The 16636-nt window shown below is 44.1% G+C and overlaps 1 protein-coding gene across 2 annotated transcripts in view; it reads left to right on the forward strand.

The window, feature by feature from the left end:
* TPP2 (tripeptidyl peptidase 2) overlaps window positions 1–16636 on the forward strand; it is a 398345-nt gene that overhangs the window by 319581 nt on the left and 62128 nt on the right. For both annotated transcript variants that reach the window (XM_085622690.1, XM_085622691.1), the window contains 3 exons: window positions 539–635; window positions 5010–5140; window positions 9149–9356. In XM_085622690.1, coding sequence (XP_085478816.1) covers window positions 539–635; window positions 5010–5140; window positions 9149–9356 — 436 coding nt within the window. The remainder of the gene's footprint in view (window positions 1–538; window positions 636–5009; window positions 5141–9148; window positions 9357–16636) is intronic.

Below are 16636 nucleotides of genomic sequence, written 5' to 3' on the forward strand. Positions count from 1 at the left end.
AATGTATATGATATGTACATGGAAACATTCACTGTAGTTTTTCAAGACACTTCTGGAAACCTGTCCACTTTTGTGAGCTATGCAATAAAATTGAGGGCCATCCAGTGTGCCTTATGCAGACTATACAATATACACAAGCTTTAAAGTATAAATTCCCAATGAGTTGGAAGATGTAATGGATTTGGCTTTAAAAGTAAGGAACTGTTACTAAGCCAAATAGCCACACCGGTGGTTATCTGCTTGTTCAGTTTTCCCTACCAACTATCCAGTTTCTGTTCAAAGCATCTTCATTATGCTCACTTGTTAAATTTTTCATTTTGAAGTGAAGTGGATGGCATGTGTATTGCACACCTCCTGGACTTGCTCTTTAATTGATAAGATTGAAATATTAATGTTGTTCTGGATTAAGAGTATTAACGTTATTAATGGAGTATAACATTGTGTGTAAGATGCAGGCGTTTTGTGAATATGCCTGACAACTTGCATGGTGCTGCTTCTGTTAGCATAACTTTTGATTTTGTCAATTACTTTTGTCTAGGTTAGATACCAGTGACCTATATAATGAACTGAAGGAAGCTTATCCTAATCACCTTCCCCTTTATGTTGCCAGACTCCAGCAACTTGATTCCGAGAAGGTGAGCCCTTTACACATTCTTAAGTAATGTAATTTGTTCAGAAACCTAATTTGTGTTTTTCCAGTGTGTTTATGCCCTTTCCTTCTTTTCAAACCCAGTTGTGAATGTTGTGCCCAGCAAGTGAAATGCTTAGCCATGTACTCCGGGTGTTACACATCTCCCAAAGTGATCAAAATGTGTGGACCTGATTAACCTTCATAATATAATGGAGAATCCTCTCAAAATGGTATTCCTGTTTTTTAACCTTGCACAGCACTCTTGGAGCAGCACTTCCTGGCTGTACAATTACAATAATTCAATCTTTTTTTTCTTTCTTTTAAATGCTTGGGACTTTTAACTCTTTCCAACATATTCCAGGATTGGAGATAGAACAGTAAATAAGCATCCTTGGCTATTTAGTGAATGTTGTATTTTCCCCTTATATTTTACAGGTGAGCTAAAAACATTAAATTGGCCTTCCTTGCGTCCATTAAATCCTTTTCTACACAGAGGATGACTGATGTGGGCTTGGTGGACACAACACTGCAATCTGACAAAAGACTATAAAAACATGTCAGCAGCACACCAGACATAAGCCAGGATAGATCTCTTCCTGACTTCCCCACGCCTTACTATGCCCACCTCAGCGGTAGAAATTGGAGTAGCTGCACTCTCTGATCACTCACCCATTATCATTTCACTGTCTTTACCTGGCTCAGCCCTTTATTGTTGTACATGGCTTCTTAACCAAAAATTACTTATCTGCGACTCCAATGGCTACCAATGATACACGTGGTGCCCCCATTGCCTTATTGTGTGATATGTTGAAGGCAGTTCTCCGGGCGGTGCTGCTTTATATCTATTGCAGCCCGATTTAACAGGGACAGAGGGAACAAGCAAGCTCAATCAGAGGGCGACATAAGAGACTTAGAGGAGCAGCATAAGCGTACAGGTTCACTCTGCGTGCAATGCAAGCTTACATCGGCTCGCAGCCAACGGAAAGCTCTGGAAATGGACAGGGCAGAGTATACCCTGTTACGCAGAAAGCAGAAATATTATATATGGGGCAAAAGAGCGGGCCGTTTATTGGCCCACCGGCTCCGGGCTCAAACCCTACACTATGGATGACTGAACTGATATTAGGGTGTGACAGGACAACCAAATTGTGATGCATTTTTACTCATCTTTATATATGGCTGACACACTTGAATCAAACAATGCTGAAATCTACTTTGCAAAAGCACCGCTGTCCCTTCTCCCTCATGACGAGGCATTGAAACTAGACAAACTCATCCATCCTACTGAGATCCTTCTGCCATAAAACACCTACAATCGGGCAAAGCACCTGGCCATGATGGATACACTTCTGAGTTTTATAAAGCTATTGCAGCCCCTCCCCCCTTTGCCCCTCTGCTGGTCCATCTGTATAACTCTTTCAGTATCATAGGCACACTTACCGACACCATGAAACTGGAAACCATAACAGTCTCTCCCAAACCTGGTAAAGATCCAAAGCACTGCTCCCCATGCCTTCCCATCTCGCTGTTCAATGACGCCAACATCTTTACCAGCATCCTGGCTTTCCACCTTGTCCCTTACATGCAAGACATCATTGACCTGATCAAGCTGGGTTTATACCCGAAAGGGGATGCAGTGACAATACTAAATGCATCTGCCATCTCCTGGACAAAACACAACACTCCTGACTACCTGCCTTTCTACTATCTATTGACACAGAGAAGTCGTTCAGTCGTGTGCACTGGCCGTACCTTTAGGTGGTACTAGCTAAATTCAGCCTGAGTACATGGTTTCAGCATTGGTGTAGCTATGCAGGTCCCAGAGTTAGTCAGGGTTAATGGGATGATGTCACAACCTTTCCACGTAGCAAGGGGCACTCCACAAGAATACCCCATCTCCATTATTATTTGCCCTTTACATGGAGCCATTTGCAGGGCCAATACGCTTAAACCCTCACCTATCTGGCATACCAGTGGTGAGGGGAGGTGAGGAACACAAGTCTCTCTATGCTTACAATATCTTGATTACAGTTGCACACCCATTCATATCCCTATCTTTGTTAATGCTTGAGATGGATGTATTCGGGCAAGCATCGGAGTTTAAGATTAGTTTACAAAAATCTTGGGCCCTCAACCTTACTATTCCCAAGACTAATCAAGTGAAGCTTAAACATATTTTCCCCTTTCCATGGTCGATGCACAGGGTTCAATACCTGGGCTTGCAGATCCATTCCATGACAGGTTGTACAGTTAACACTAACTATGCCATGCTTCTCGCTAATACCTGGTCTGATCCTACAGCATGGAAAGGTAGCATGCTTTCCTTGCTGGAACAACTTTTGGGCGGTCAAGATGACCCTGTTGCCCAAGATCCTCTACATCATGCAAGCTCTTCCCTCCGCCCCCCTCCCCCCCCCCCACTCCCCCTCCACCCCCCCAAAATAATCTTGGCAAACTGCCGCAACTCATTGATGACTTCATATGCGCTGGGAAAATGGCCCGTATTGGGAAGAGACAACCATACCTCGCTCAAACAGAAGGTGTACTTGTTATATGCCACCTGGTGTGATACTGTCAAGCGGCTCAACTGAGATACCTGGTAGAATGGGCTAGACCACATACTGAGAAGCATTGGTGTTTCATTGACCAGTCGGTTGCTGGAAGGTTCCTTGACTACCCAAACCATCCCGGACACCAGGGGTTTACATATCCCCTGTCCGAGCAACGATGGGGGTGTGGGATAGGGTGCAAGTGTAGCGCCAGCTCTCAACGCGCGTTTCCCCTAAAACCCCAATAATAGGGAACCTAGACTTTCCTCCAGCATTCCGAGGCTCCTCCTTTATACATTGTCAAGAGGCTAATTGCAAGAGAATTGGGAATTTCTTCGACTTGGATGGGCTCATGGACTTTTCACAAATCCAATCTATGGCCTCCCCCACTCTGCATATTGACAATATATTGCTAACCGCCATTGGCTTCTGCGGCCTCATATCTACCCACTTGCCAGCTGACTCCTTACACAGTTTGAACAATGGCTCCTCACCCGCTCTTCTGATAAGTGCCTCCTCTCCAACATCTATGCCTTTCTCATTACATCACTAGTCCCCATCAAATCACCAGCACACGGAGCTGGGAACTGGAGTGTGGACGCTCCTTCACCCCCAAGGGGTGGTATGACATTTTGCACAGAGCGCGTACCTCTGCTTGTAGTGCCTCTGGCAGAAAAACTGAGCTTAAAAGGGCACACTACTGGTACCTTACACCAGCTAGGGAAGCAAGGGTGAAACACCAACTGTTGCAGACAATGTGGACAAGTCGGCACACTGACACACCTCCTTTGGCACTGCCCCAAAATACAGCATTTCTGGGCAGAGGCTACAGCAGATGTTGATGAGATGTACGACACTGACCTTCCCAAGTTCCCATGCTATTTATTATTAGGGCTCCCGAATACATTAACGTGCTGTCTGAAATCGGTGCTGGGGCGTGCTATTGCGCTACCGATTGGTGCCACTAAACAAGTCATCTTATTCTGTTGGGGCTCCGAAACAATACCTACAAGACTGGATTGGCTTCACAAACTCTGGGAGCTCTTGCTAATGGAGAAACTGACTGCCATGTTGGTTTACACTCTTCCACGATTTGATAACAAATGGGGACCCTGTATCCGATTTCTCTCCAACGAATTTAGGAAGTTGACCTGTCCGGCATATCTGCGTGTAGTCCGCCTAACTCGGGCAGCTCACTCTACTGACTAACTTATAATTACTCCACTGTCCAGTAGATCTCCTATTTCTGCCAACTGGATGTTAACCTTCCTTATCATTGAGATCTTTCGAACAACCACTTTTCTCTCTTCTGTTCTTTCCCTATCTACCCTTTCTTCTCTAGCTCTTCTAGTTCGTTGTCTGTCCAAGATTTCTATTTTCTTCTTCTTGTCACCCACCGGCTGTTGGATCTAGGTGGGATTTTTTTTTTATGTCCCACCCTCTAACAATAAAACAGATTTAAACCATAGAAAGTATTCCGGAATCCCACACATGCCTGGCAATATTCTTTGTTCAAGAAATTAATGAAGAGTCTCATGGTGGAGAAGAGGTGTTACAGGTTAATAATACCTTCCTTCTTGCATTGTAGCTTCCATTTTAATAATTGGGTCTTTCAACTGTCTCTTTAAATGACTCAATGAGAACACTGAAAAATATTGCAAATAATGTTAGTTTTTATTGGGATAATTATATTTTTATGTCACTCATCTAAATACATTTTGTAAGTTAACAAAAACAGACAAATATACTTTATTTTTATAACTGAGAAATAGTGATTTACATTTCTTTTTTTGTATGCGTTTCATCTTTGATTTTCTATTTTCTCACAGGAAAGAATGACCCGACTAAATGAAATCATTGAAGCTTCAAATGAAGTTATCTCAAGAATTGACCAAACTGCTTTAGCGGTCTATGCTGCCATGAAGACCGATCCTAGGCCAGATGCTGCTACTATAAAAAAGTATCTAACCCGTAAATAATTTTTCTTGCATCCCATTTTCATATAGTGATAGTGTTGATGGAATTGGTTTGATACCTATAGAAAAAGTGGTGTAATATGATTCTTACACAAGATTAATGTCAGTGCTGCAATGTGTGTTTTTATTTAAAATTAAGTATTTAAGTCATAGATGTCATTAATTAAAAGTTGTTATATGGTGATGGGTGTAGAATATTGCTGTAAACATTACTCTAAAATCCCATTCAACTAAATCCCATTAATGACTACTCTGTCATAGAGAAATTCTCAGCCAAATTAGCAGAGGCTGATCCCTCCTGATGACGCCCCAACTAAAGACCTGAGGTTCGCTACAGTCTGTGATTCAACAAAATCCCTGCCTCTGAAACTTATATGCTGATGTTGGTTGTTCTTTTTAATGATTCTTGACTCATTTACCATTGTGTCTATTCACCAGAAAGCTGCCATTTTACTTCTAAACTATTACTTGTTTACGTTTTTCAATTCTATTGTGGAGTTGATCTTTGTTTCTTCTGTTTTCTTACTATGCCTCAATCGCTGTGGTGCTGTGTTCAATTTTTTTTTTATTTTGAGCTCCAGTGTTCTTTGTGGAAGATTAAGAAATGTGCTTATGTTCAAAATATTCTTGACGTCTGTAGGATTCTGCAATGGATTCCTTGTGCAAATAAGACAATAAATCCTCCATCCAGACTGGCATATTAGAAAGGGCAGCCCAGCTACTCCTACTCTTTGACACCTACTGATATACATCTGCAACCAGTTCCCATCTGCTTGCCAAGGAGGCTATTGAGTGGGTGCCAGCTTATGAGAGAAGAGAGGGGTGCTATTCATGCTACATTGTTGTATTGAAGGAGGACTGTGGTCGCAGGTCTATAGTGGACCTCTGAACGAAAGTCTACTGAAAGACAAATTTGAAATTCTCATCCTGTCTCAGATTCTTTCCTCTCCAGACCTAGGAAATTTGATAATTCCCCTGGATTTGCAGGACTTGTATTTTCAGATAACTGTCCTGCAGTCTGACAGACGTTGCCTGCAGCTAAAGATGGGTTTGGAACACTTCCAATTTGCTGTGCTCCCCTTCTGCTATCCCTTAGCCTCTCAGGTGTTCAAGAAAGTGATGTCAGTGGTTGCTGCCCACCCTTGGAGGTCAGGAACACATATGTTATCAACTCGACAACTGGCTTGCTCAAGGCAGGCTCACCACAGTCTGTCTTGGACTACCTCCGAATGATGGCCAAATTCCTGACATCTTTGGGGTTTTCTATCAATGAGTCAAAGTTCCTTCTAAGCTCCACCCACAAGATTCCTTTCATTTGGGTTGTCCTAGACTTAGTGGCGTACTGGGCCTTTACTGCAGCAGCAAGTGTGGGACAATTAGGTTGTTATCCCACTGTTCCGGGGTCAAGGGCTACCTCTCAGACTCCATGCAGATCTTGCAAGAAACAGCTGAGAATCTTCCTTGGTGGCAGTTAACCACCAACCTGACCTGCATCAGACCACTCTTCCCTTCACCAATCAGACTTCACAGTTGTGATGGATGCAACGCTTCTGGGTTTGGGGTTGCTGCATTACCTGGACCAGGTAGATATAAGAAGTATTTGCCCTTCCAGCAGTGAGTCAGCTTCACATAAATATTTAGGAGCTTCCTGTCATTATCATGGAGAGTCTAATGCAGGTCCTAAAGGACAACACGACCACTGTGTGGTTCTACAGCAAGCATGCAAGAGTGGAATCTTGGATCCTGTGCCAGGATGCCCTATTTTTCTGAACGTGTCTGGATCAGTAGAACATCTTTGTGGTAGACAGCCATCTGGCAGGATCTCTGAATGCCATAGCAGACGAGCTGAGCAGAAGTCGGCTGGCAGATCACGAGTGGCATCTCCAATCTGAGGTGATAAGCAGCATGCCCTGGTTAAATCTGTTCACCACCAGCAAGATCCCACAGTGTCAAATGTACTGCGCTTTGGAGTTTTCTCCAGAAAAGTCACAGGAATGCGCTTTTAACCACAATGGTAAAAGGATCTCATGTATGTGTTCCTGCCACTACCTCTCCTGCCTCGAGTTCTGGGGGGAAATTAGCCCAAACCCGACACAAGCCATTATCATCACCCATGATTGGGCCAGGAGAGTGTGGTACCTGGAGCTCCTGAGCATGAGCCCTTTGCCCTCTGTTCCCACAACCACTTCTTGAGAACTGTCTCTGTAGAATCCAAAGTAGATTATAGTATGTTTTTGTTTAATATCCTTTTACTAACAGTTGGTTGTCTGGTGTAGCACAGGTATGTCAGAAAAGGCTAAATAAGGCTACTGCAGTTTTTATAGGTCACCTCCGATAAAGGGGCTCACTTGTAATGCTAAATGTATTTTATATAGCGTGCAATCACCCTCAATATTATCCTGGTGCTATGCAGGTGTGGTAGTTTAGTCCCCGGTAGCGGTGAAAGGACTTACTCAAAAAGCCAAATCTTTAGCTTCTTACAGAACTCAAGAATAGAGGTGGTGGCTCTGATGTGTGGTTGGTGTTTGTTTTGTGCTTTAGGCATGATGTTCGAGAAAGCTCGACCTCCGGAACTGCTTCTGTGATTGCGTGGGGTGTGTGCTAGTAAGAGTTCGGCTGTGCAGAGGTGCCTGCATGGTTGATGAACGTGTACGAGGCTAAGGTAGAATGTGCCTGTGTTTGGATGAGTACCTTGAACTCTGCTCACTTGTGTATTGAGAGCCAGTGGCGTTCCCTCAGGTGTGGTGTTATGCAAGTGCTGCATGTAAGATTGAGGATGAGTCTGGCTCCTCCTTTCTGGATGGTTTGCAGTCTTTTTGTGAGGTGCTTGGTGATACCTAAGTGGAGCGCGTTCCCACAGTCCAGTCTCATGGTGATGAGAGCCTAGGTGACTGTCTTTCTGGTGTGCTTGGCAGCCCCTTGTAGATCTTTCTCAGCATCCTAAGAGTGTGGAAGCAGGACGAAATGACGGTGTTAAACTGAATGGACTTGTCTAGCTTGTTGTTAATGATGATCCCACTTATCATTCTGTGCATCCCTTCGCCAGTCAATACTGCTTTGACTCTACTGCAAGGTATATTCAGTTGTGGCAAATCACATCAAGCAAACCTTTTCTAGAGTTCTCTTTACCTCATTCCCTCTTTAGCTACGGTGAGATACTGCTTGCTAATTTAGTCTAAATATGTTCGTTAATAACCAAGTCTTGCATCAAATAGTTAAATTAGTTTTCTGCAGCACAGTTTTTACGTCTCACAGGTTCACATGCAACCCCTTCACTCCAACCATGCCCTGTGAGGCTAATAATATGTTATATTGATACTTTATTTCCCAATTCCAAACTGCCAGTCTTGATATTGGATGCACATTTTGAGCACACTATTTTGCACACCCCTTGTTACTGTAAATTAGCACACATGAAAAGGAGCTGTTCAATAAATGAATCTGAAGACGGTGTGAATCTCATGGGGCTTATGTGGTTTCCGATGACATCTTACCAGGTCTGTTTAGAGACTTTACCTCAAGTCATCATCCACTGGTGTTTTTCAGTTTTTTATATCCAACCATTAGAGTGCAGTAGTATGTGAAGCCGAAGCATCTGGTTCTGAAACATCTGATTCTGTGCCCATCTTAAAGGGGAGAGGTGCTGGCCTAACAGCTGGGGCGGTAGACCTCGAGTCTGGGGAACCGGGTTCGAGTCTCGGCAATGACCCTGAACATCCTGTGATTCTGGGCAAATCACTTACTCTCCCGTGCCTAACAAAAATGAATGTGTCCTCATGTAACGCAACTGGTGCTAGTGTATAGCGCTCCGATACCTTCGGGTCAAGTTCACGCTATATAAAACTCCACAAAAAAAGCTGCAAAACTGATGTAACTACAAACTTCATCACTAGTGTAAAAAGCTAGGTTACTTTTTTGTTATTTACAGCTGTGTGCGCCTTACAGGATTATTAAGCACTAACTGAATGCTTTCTTTTGCACATTTTGCATAGTGACATGGACAAACAGAAGACCACCCTAATTGATGCGCTCTGTCGGAAAGGATGTGCACTAGCGGATAAAATTCTGCAGCTGCAGTCTCAGGATGGCGCAGTTTCAAGTGATACAGAAGGAAAAGAAGATGATCAGGAGGCTATTTTAGATGCTTTGACAGAAACATACTGGGAGGCTGCAAAATGGACAGAAGTGTCTGATGCAAAGGTAAGATTTCATCGTTGTCATGGGTACGACTCACGTCCTTTTTATCAGAATAAACTGTGTCTTAATCTTGGAAATTGATGAAGTCCACTATTGTTGCAAACTATTTTTATTTACCACTCTGAGAGGTGGATGTACTATTTACTGGACGTAAAATACTGATCACAATTTGCAACCAGTATTTTTTTTTTACCAATAATTTTATGAATCAACGTATGTACCATTAGGTTAGTTTTTTAAAAAGAAAAAACAAAATCTGATTGAATCACAATGCGAACTATCTAATTAATATTCATTAAGTAGGTCATCAATTTTGACTCTGTATAATTGGTCGCAGATTGCGACTCAGAATGATTGGCCCCAATCACAGGGACAGGGGCCTTTACCAATGCTTATTCTATAACGAACCTTTTTTTTTTCTTCTTAATTCATTCACAAGTTGCGATTGGGTTACTGCCATTTGAGGTGTAGGTAAAGTTTGGTTGTTTGGTGACCGGATTTTGCTTGCAAAACATTGATACTGAAGACATTGATTTCATATTTTAAATGCAAGCCCACAACAGGGCTCTTCCAGATACCAAATAGGTATCCCTTCAGACCCCCATTTTAGGAGTCTGAAACCTTTTCAGACTCCTAAAATGGGATTAAAATGGTTAGTATATCTGGACCAACATTTTCACTTTTTTTTTTTTTTTTTAACAATTCTTTATTGATTTTGGTATCCAAAAGTATACAGCATTTAACGACATATCAGTATATCAAATATATTCCCACCCACCCAAAGGCCATCCCACCCACCCCACTCTGGCTGGTCATTATGATAGAAAACAAACAAAAAAAAGCCAAAACATAACCATGATAAAAGTAACAAGCATTGGCATAGCCAATAGGTCTCGCTTTTGGGACCTTCTAAGTATTTAGTTATGCAGCACAATATCCTTGGTGCAACCACATCAACTGTTGCGTGGCTAAACACTTATAAGGTCCCAAAGGCGAGACCTATTGGCTATGCCAATGCTTGGTGTGGTTGTGTGTGTGGTTGGGGGTGTGGTTGGGGGGGTGTGTGTGTGGTTGGGGGTGTGTGTGTGGTTGGGGGTGTGGTTGTGTGTGTGGTTGTGTGTGTGTGTGTGTGTGTGTGTGTGTGGTTATGGTTGTGTGTGTGGTCCGTGAAATTTGGCAATTTCACGGTTAAAATAAAAATATATTTGGTAAATCTGTATTTTTTCCCTACTACCTCCGGGTGGAGAGTGGGTTTTGGGAACCTGCCAGCTCCATTATAGTACTAACCTTTACTTTTCTTTTTAATGAGCGCGTGTTTTGCTCCAAAGTTATCATTTCCCAAGCAGCAGTGGAGGTGGCTCTAAACATTAGCCATACCATTGATCAAGAGGAAGACTAATCAGTTCAGCTTTCTTGCTGGCAGCGTACGTTTGTGGTCTTGCACATAAAAGTTAAACCTGAGAGGCTTCAGCGTTCCAGGCTCAAAGCCGCTAGTTTTACTACAGAGCTGCAGTCACGCTGTGCTGCCTCCCCTGTACTTGACCACCCGTTACCCGGGCAGCGGTGTGCTGACGTAGATGCCGAGCTCCGCTCCGTGAGCGGCTAGTGGTCACACGCATGACCTTTAATGGTCAATAAAATATGCCTTGTCTAGATTGGTTTTCCTGTGCTTTAGTCTCCATTGCAATAATTTACCTCTGCTTATTGGCCTTGTCAGTTCATAGCAGGAGGCTTATTCAGCAGTAGTAAAGCAAAGGGAATACACTGATTGAAAGTTGACGAAATACACTTAGAGATTGTTTCAGTGTGTGCCTTTCACCTCTGATTCAGAAAGTAGCTGGAAGCATGGTAACCAAGACACTGGTAAGAAATTGACATTAATGCGAGGAGAGGGGAGAGGATGTGGACTAACGGCCAGAGCTGCAGATCTTGGAGCTGGTTATGCAAGTTCGACCCTCTGCTTCGGCTCAACACCCTGTGATTCTGGGCAAATCAATCACGTAACCTCTCCCTGCCTATCAAAAATAAATGCGCCTTGGGTAACGTAACTGGTGCTCATGTAAAGGGCTCCAATACCTTCAGGTCGAGTTCGCGCTATGTAAACCTGAAAAAAAACATTAGTCTGAACTTATCAATGAGACGTAAAACACGAGCTTCTCTGGAGAATGTCGGCTGTTCGCTTATACTTTTGTCAGCCCTAAAGACCGGGAAATGCACGTCATTGTATTGCGGTTCAAAGCGCCGAGCCCAAGCAAGCCAATGCCTCATCATTCGAGCCATGCCTCCCACCCCTCTTTAATATGAAAGCTATAAAAGAAAACAAAAAAGGCCCAGGAACTGTTATTCTTAAAGCCAAAACCTAATTAGTTGTTGCCTCGCGATGTGTTCTGTGAAAAGTCTCTTGAAATAATGGCCTGCTTTTTCAGATTTTATAGGTTTACTGAGTGTAGTTTTCGCTGGTATTTCCTGTTTCCCTTGCTAGGAAACTGGCTCACGGAGCACATCAAAGCGGCCGCGAAAGTGATCGCAATCGCAATCAAACATCAAAGCGGCCGTGGGGCTGTGAAAGTGAGGGGCGCGCGCCCGCGCACATGCACTGTAGCTCTAGGCTACAGTGGTAGCACTTTTTGGAGCCCTCACAAAGTCTCGCCAGACCAGCGCATGCGCTGGGTCAGGCGAGACCTAAAAATGACAAGTAAAAATCAAAAACAGAAAAAGGAGACGTAATATTGCAGTATAATCTTCCACCTCTGACATGGGTAGAGGACAAGCTGTTATTAAAGGCACCAGCTTAATACCCTGGCGGCCACACCAATAGGCTAATTTCTCCAGCCCGTCGCTTAGTTATTCTCCAGCCATCTTGTCAAAGGAGCCCAAATACCCATCCCCTTGGCTCTATATCCATGCCCCTTTCTAGCATATACAGCGGTTTCTAGCCTATAAACGGCTAGGAGTCTCCCCAGCCATTGTTGGCCCGTAGGTGGTATAGGATCCAGCCAATGAGTGGCTAGGCAAAGTCGAAACACTATCATAGCAACATATAAAAAAGTTTGAATCCGGGCGGGTAGTTGAGACCTGCTCACCCCCAATACTATCAATTGGAGGGGTCATCTCTACTTGCTGTCCCAAATAGGATTCAAGAATAGCACCAACTTCCCTTTTAATCAGGCCCAGCTCGGGACAGGAAGCCAACGTGGACAATGTCAGCAGCAGGATAGTGGCAGCGTGGGCATAAAGCTCCCGCACCTCCTCCCCATTTAGCAATCTTCTCAGGTGTTATATAGAGGTTACACCTCGTCTTAAAGCATTGAAGTTGAAGGTTTGCAGCAATGCATGAAGTTTGGGATAGATTTAAAGAATCTTCTGCTTCCCCCGCTTCAACCAGAAGCTGCTCCTGCCACCGTCCCACATGTTTGGATAAATCATCCGCCATGGACTCTTAGTTTTTTATAAATCCCGCCTAGCGTACCTGGCTCCTTAAGTAATTCCTCAACCAGCACCACTCAATCGAATCCCCTCCTACCTCCAGTTTTCTTCCCTAGGAAGTCTCTGATCTGCAGGTACTTAAAGAAGTGCCTATTATCAACCCCAAATGTTTCTTTGATTGTATCAAATGACCTTACCCCGGTTCCATCAATGATGTCTCCCACCTTTCTCACCCCTTTATCATTCCAAATCTTCATAAACCCATCATTAAAAATGCTGGGGAGTGCTTTATTACCAAACAAAGTGGTTTATGCATGTATTATGCCCATGCCAAATCTTTTACGAACAGCAACCCAGGTTTTGAAGGCACACGTTAATGTCTTAAATGTCACCCTTTTATAGTACTTAAAATCTGTATAGCATAAAAGACAACCCCTGGCCTCCAATCCCAACAATAACTCATAAATTGAAACAGGACCCGCCCCTTGCATCTGATCTGCTTCAGCCCCGATCAAACTACCTATTTTGGATAATATGGCCGCCTAATGATATAGCTGAAGGTTCGGGACCGCCCATCCACTCTCTCCCTGGGTAGCATCAAAAATTTGAGGGCTCTCCTAGGGTGGCAATTAGCCCAGAGAAATTTGGAGACCAACTGGTTTATCAATTTAAACCATTTCGCATTAATAACCAGCGGAATTGCCCTAAAGGAATATATTTTTGGTAAAAACTGCATTTTAATAACATTGCACCTCCCCACAAGGCTTAGTTTGAGATTATCTAAACGCTGGAAATCTTTTTTGAATTTTGGCAGCAATGGGTCCAGATTGATTTCAACAATTTTAGCTACTTCCGCCATTATCTCGACCCCCAGGTAAGTTGCCTTCTGAACAACCAGAGGGTCGCTAGCATGGCATCCTTTACCTAGTATGACAAGAGTTTTATTAAAGTTTAGACGAAACCCTGAGATTTCCCCAAAGATCTTTGCTTCTCTTTCGATTTCGGCAAGTGCTCCCAGTGGTTTTGGGGACATAATGGCTAAATCGTCGGCATACGTCAAAATCTTAGTACTCCCCCCACCACTATGTACTGCTAAAATCTGATTGTTATCCATAATCCTCCTGACCAAGGGGTCGATGTATAAAGCAAATAGGGGGGGAGCAAGGGTACCCCTGGCGTGTCCCTCTACTTATTGAAACTGGGCCCGACAATTCCCCCATGATGGCAATCCTGGCCACCGGATTATTGTACATTACCGAAATGGCCCTGGTAAAGCCCGCACCCAACCCTCTTCTCTCAAGTGTTGCCCATAAGAATGGCCAGGAGACCCTATCAAAGGCTTTCTCCGCATCCAGCAGGATCAGCCCGATAGGGTCCCCTGTAATCTCGGCTGCATCGAAGAGAGCAATCACCCTCTGGATGTGATCAGTTGTACTCCTCCCTGGAACAAACCCATGTTGGACCGGGCTGACTAACTTTTTAACCACTCCTGTTAGCCGGTTTGCCTAGATCTTGGCATCGCTATTAATAAGCGTTATGGGTCTGTAAGAGCCCAGTTCCTTGACTGGTTTCCCTTTCTTGGGGAAAACCACCATATTAGCCAACCCCCAAGAGGCGGGCGCCCTCTGGCCTGACTGGGCTTGGAGAAAAACCTCGACCATTAATCCCAAAAGACAAGGAGCCAGTTTTTTATAAAACTCCCCAGGGATTAGATCGGAGCCCACCGCTTTTCCGTTAGCCAAAAGACTAATAACCCCTGTCACCTCGTCCGCTGTAATGGGGGATTTAATACTTCTCTCACCTCGCCAGTTAACTCGACCCCAGGCATCTCTGCAAGATAATCCCATAATTCTTCTTTACTTCCCCCTGTATCATCGGAATACAACAGTTGGTAAAAACGTTGGAAGGCAGCTCGTATATCTGAAACCTCCATAACTTCCCCCCTTTGAGGGTCATTAAGTGCTAAAATAGCTCCCTGAGTCACCCTCTGTCTAGTACGTACTGCAAGTAAATGTCCCACTCTATCTCTACATTCATACATTTTGAACCGCCACGCTGTATGTTTCCCTGCTGCTTTCTTTATTGAAATTTCCCAAATTTTGGATTTATCTGTGGCTACCCTAGTCTGTGCCTGACCCACCTCTCCCCGTTAGCAATAGCTTCAACTAGTTGAGTTTCTGCGTCTGATAGTTTGACATATAGTTCCTGAAGATTAGCTCTAGCCAACTTCTGAATCCTCCAACCATACCTTGAGGTTTCCCCCCTAATCCCTGCTTTCAGGGCATCCCAGACGACATCCGCTCGAGTACTGCCCTTATTCTCGGCTATAAACCTCAGAACCCATTATTCCATATGAACAATATAATCTTGATCCGATAAGAGTGCCTGGAGTGGAATCTCAAAAACATGCGGATTATGATCGGACATGACCCTAGGGAATTTAAAAATCTGGCAGCTGATCGAGAAACTCTGAGAGACAAAAAAATAGTGTAACCTGGCATGTGATTGATGTGGGGCTGGAAAAAAAGTAAAGCCATCATCTTGATATCCCTGGGAGGTCCAAGCATCTATAAGCCCAGGCGTCTGACAGAGCTCCAGCAGCGATTTAAAAACCTTAGGTTTACGTCCTCTGTATAAGGCTGACCCCAGCTTCCTTTTATTGACTCCCAAATTTATATTAAAATCCCCACAAACAATCATTGGCAGTGGCCAGCCCACCAATTCCATATTTAACCAATTCCACAAAGTCTGATCATCAAGAACAGACCCATAGACTGAGCAGAGCATAAATGAAAAGGAACCCATGGTGCATAAAGTGATGGCCCAGCTACCCATATGATCCGCCTTAGACCGTGAGAAGCTAATGCTTTTCCCACGAGCCATAATAGCAACCCCCCTAGTCCGTGTGCCTTGAGATGTGGAAGATATTAACTGATAGCCTTCTAATTCTGCCACTTTCTGCCTCCCTGCTTCGATGTGCGTCTCCTGTAAGCATATTATATCTGCATTCAAATACTGTATGTCCTCACTGCGCTTTTTGGACGGGCAATTCAAGCCACTGATGCTATTCTAATTTTGCCCCGTGCCATTCAAAGTATTGTCAGTTAACTTCCTAGAAATTCGCCTACCAAACATATAATCTCCATACCATTGCATATATCCTACCCTAATGAACCAGCCAGAACCCTTGAAACCCACCCCCTCCCCTTCCCCCACCCCCTACCTTACGGCAAGAAAGGTCCGAAGACCCTTGAGATGCTCCCTGCATGCTACTGCTTCCCACCACCACCCCTCCAGCTCCCTTGTAGAAACACCAGACAAGAAAAAGAAGAAACAAGAAAAAAAAAAACAAGCCTCCATAAGTCCAATACATCAAATAGCGATATATTTCCTCTTTACAAATCCTTGTCGGCCGAAGCTCCTGCGAGCTCTCGTAGAAAATCCTGAGCTTGAATCTCCGAAGAAAAGATCCTGGTATTTCCCCCCCCCCGATGGATTACTTTGAGGCGGGCCGTGCTTAATAGGTAGACTTCACAGCCAGCCTTTTGGAAGGGAGAGATAAGTTGTCGAAGCCTCCACCTCCTTTCGACCGTTTCATGGCAAAAGTCTGGACGAACAAAAAAGGAGTGACCCTCCGCTGAGCGTTTTGCTTCCGGGCGCGCTTTGTCAAAAACTGCTTGTCGCAACAGAAAGTTACCAAAAAAAATCAGAATTGCTCTAGGTTTAGTATCCCCCTTTCCAGTTGGCCCTTTCTTTTCTTCAACACAAGTGGGAAGCGATGCACCCGGCACTTCCGAGTCCCAGTCCCAATGTGAGAGTTCGGGAAGCCCGCCTTTCAACAACCGGAGCACAAAACC

This window comes from Triturus cristatus, chromosome 8, assembly GCF_964204655.1.
Source record: "Triturus cristatus chromosome 8, aTriCri1.1, whole genome shotgun sequence".
Lineage (NCBI taxonomy): Eukaryota > Metazoa > Chordata > Amphibia > Caudata > Salamandridae > Triturus > Triturus cristatus.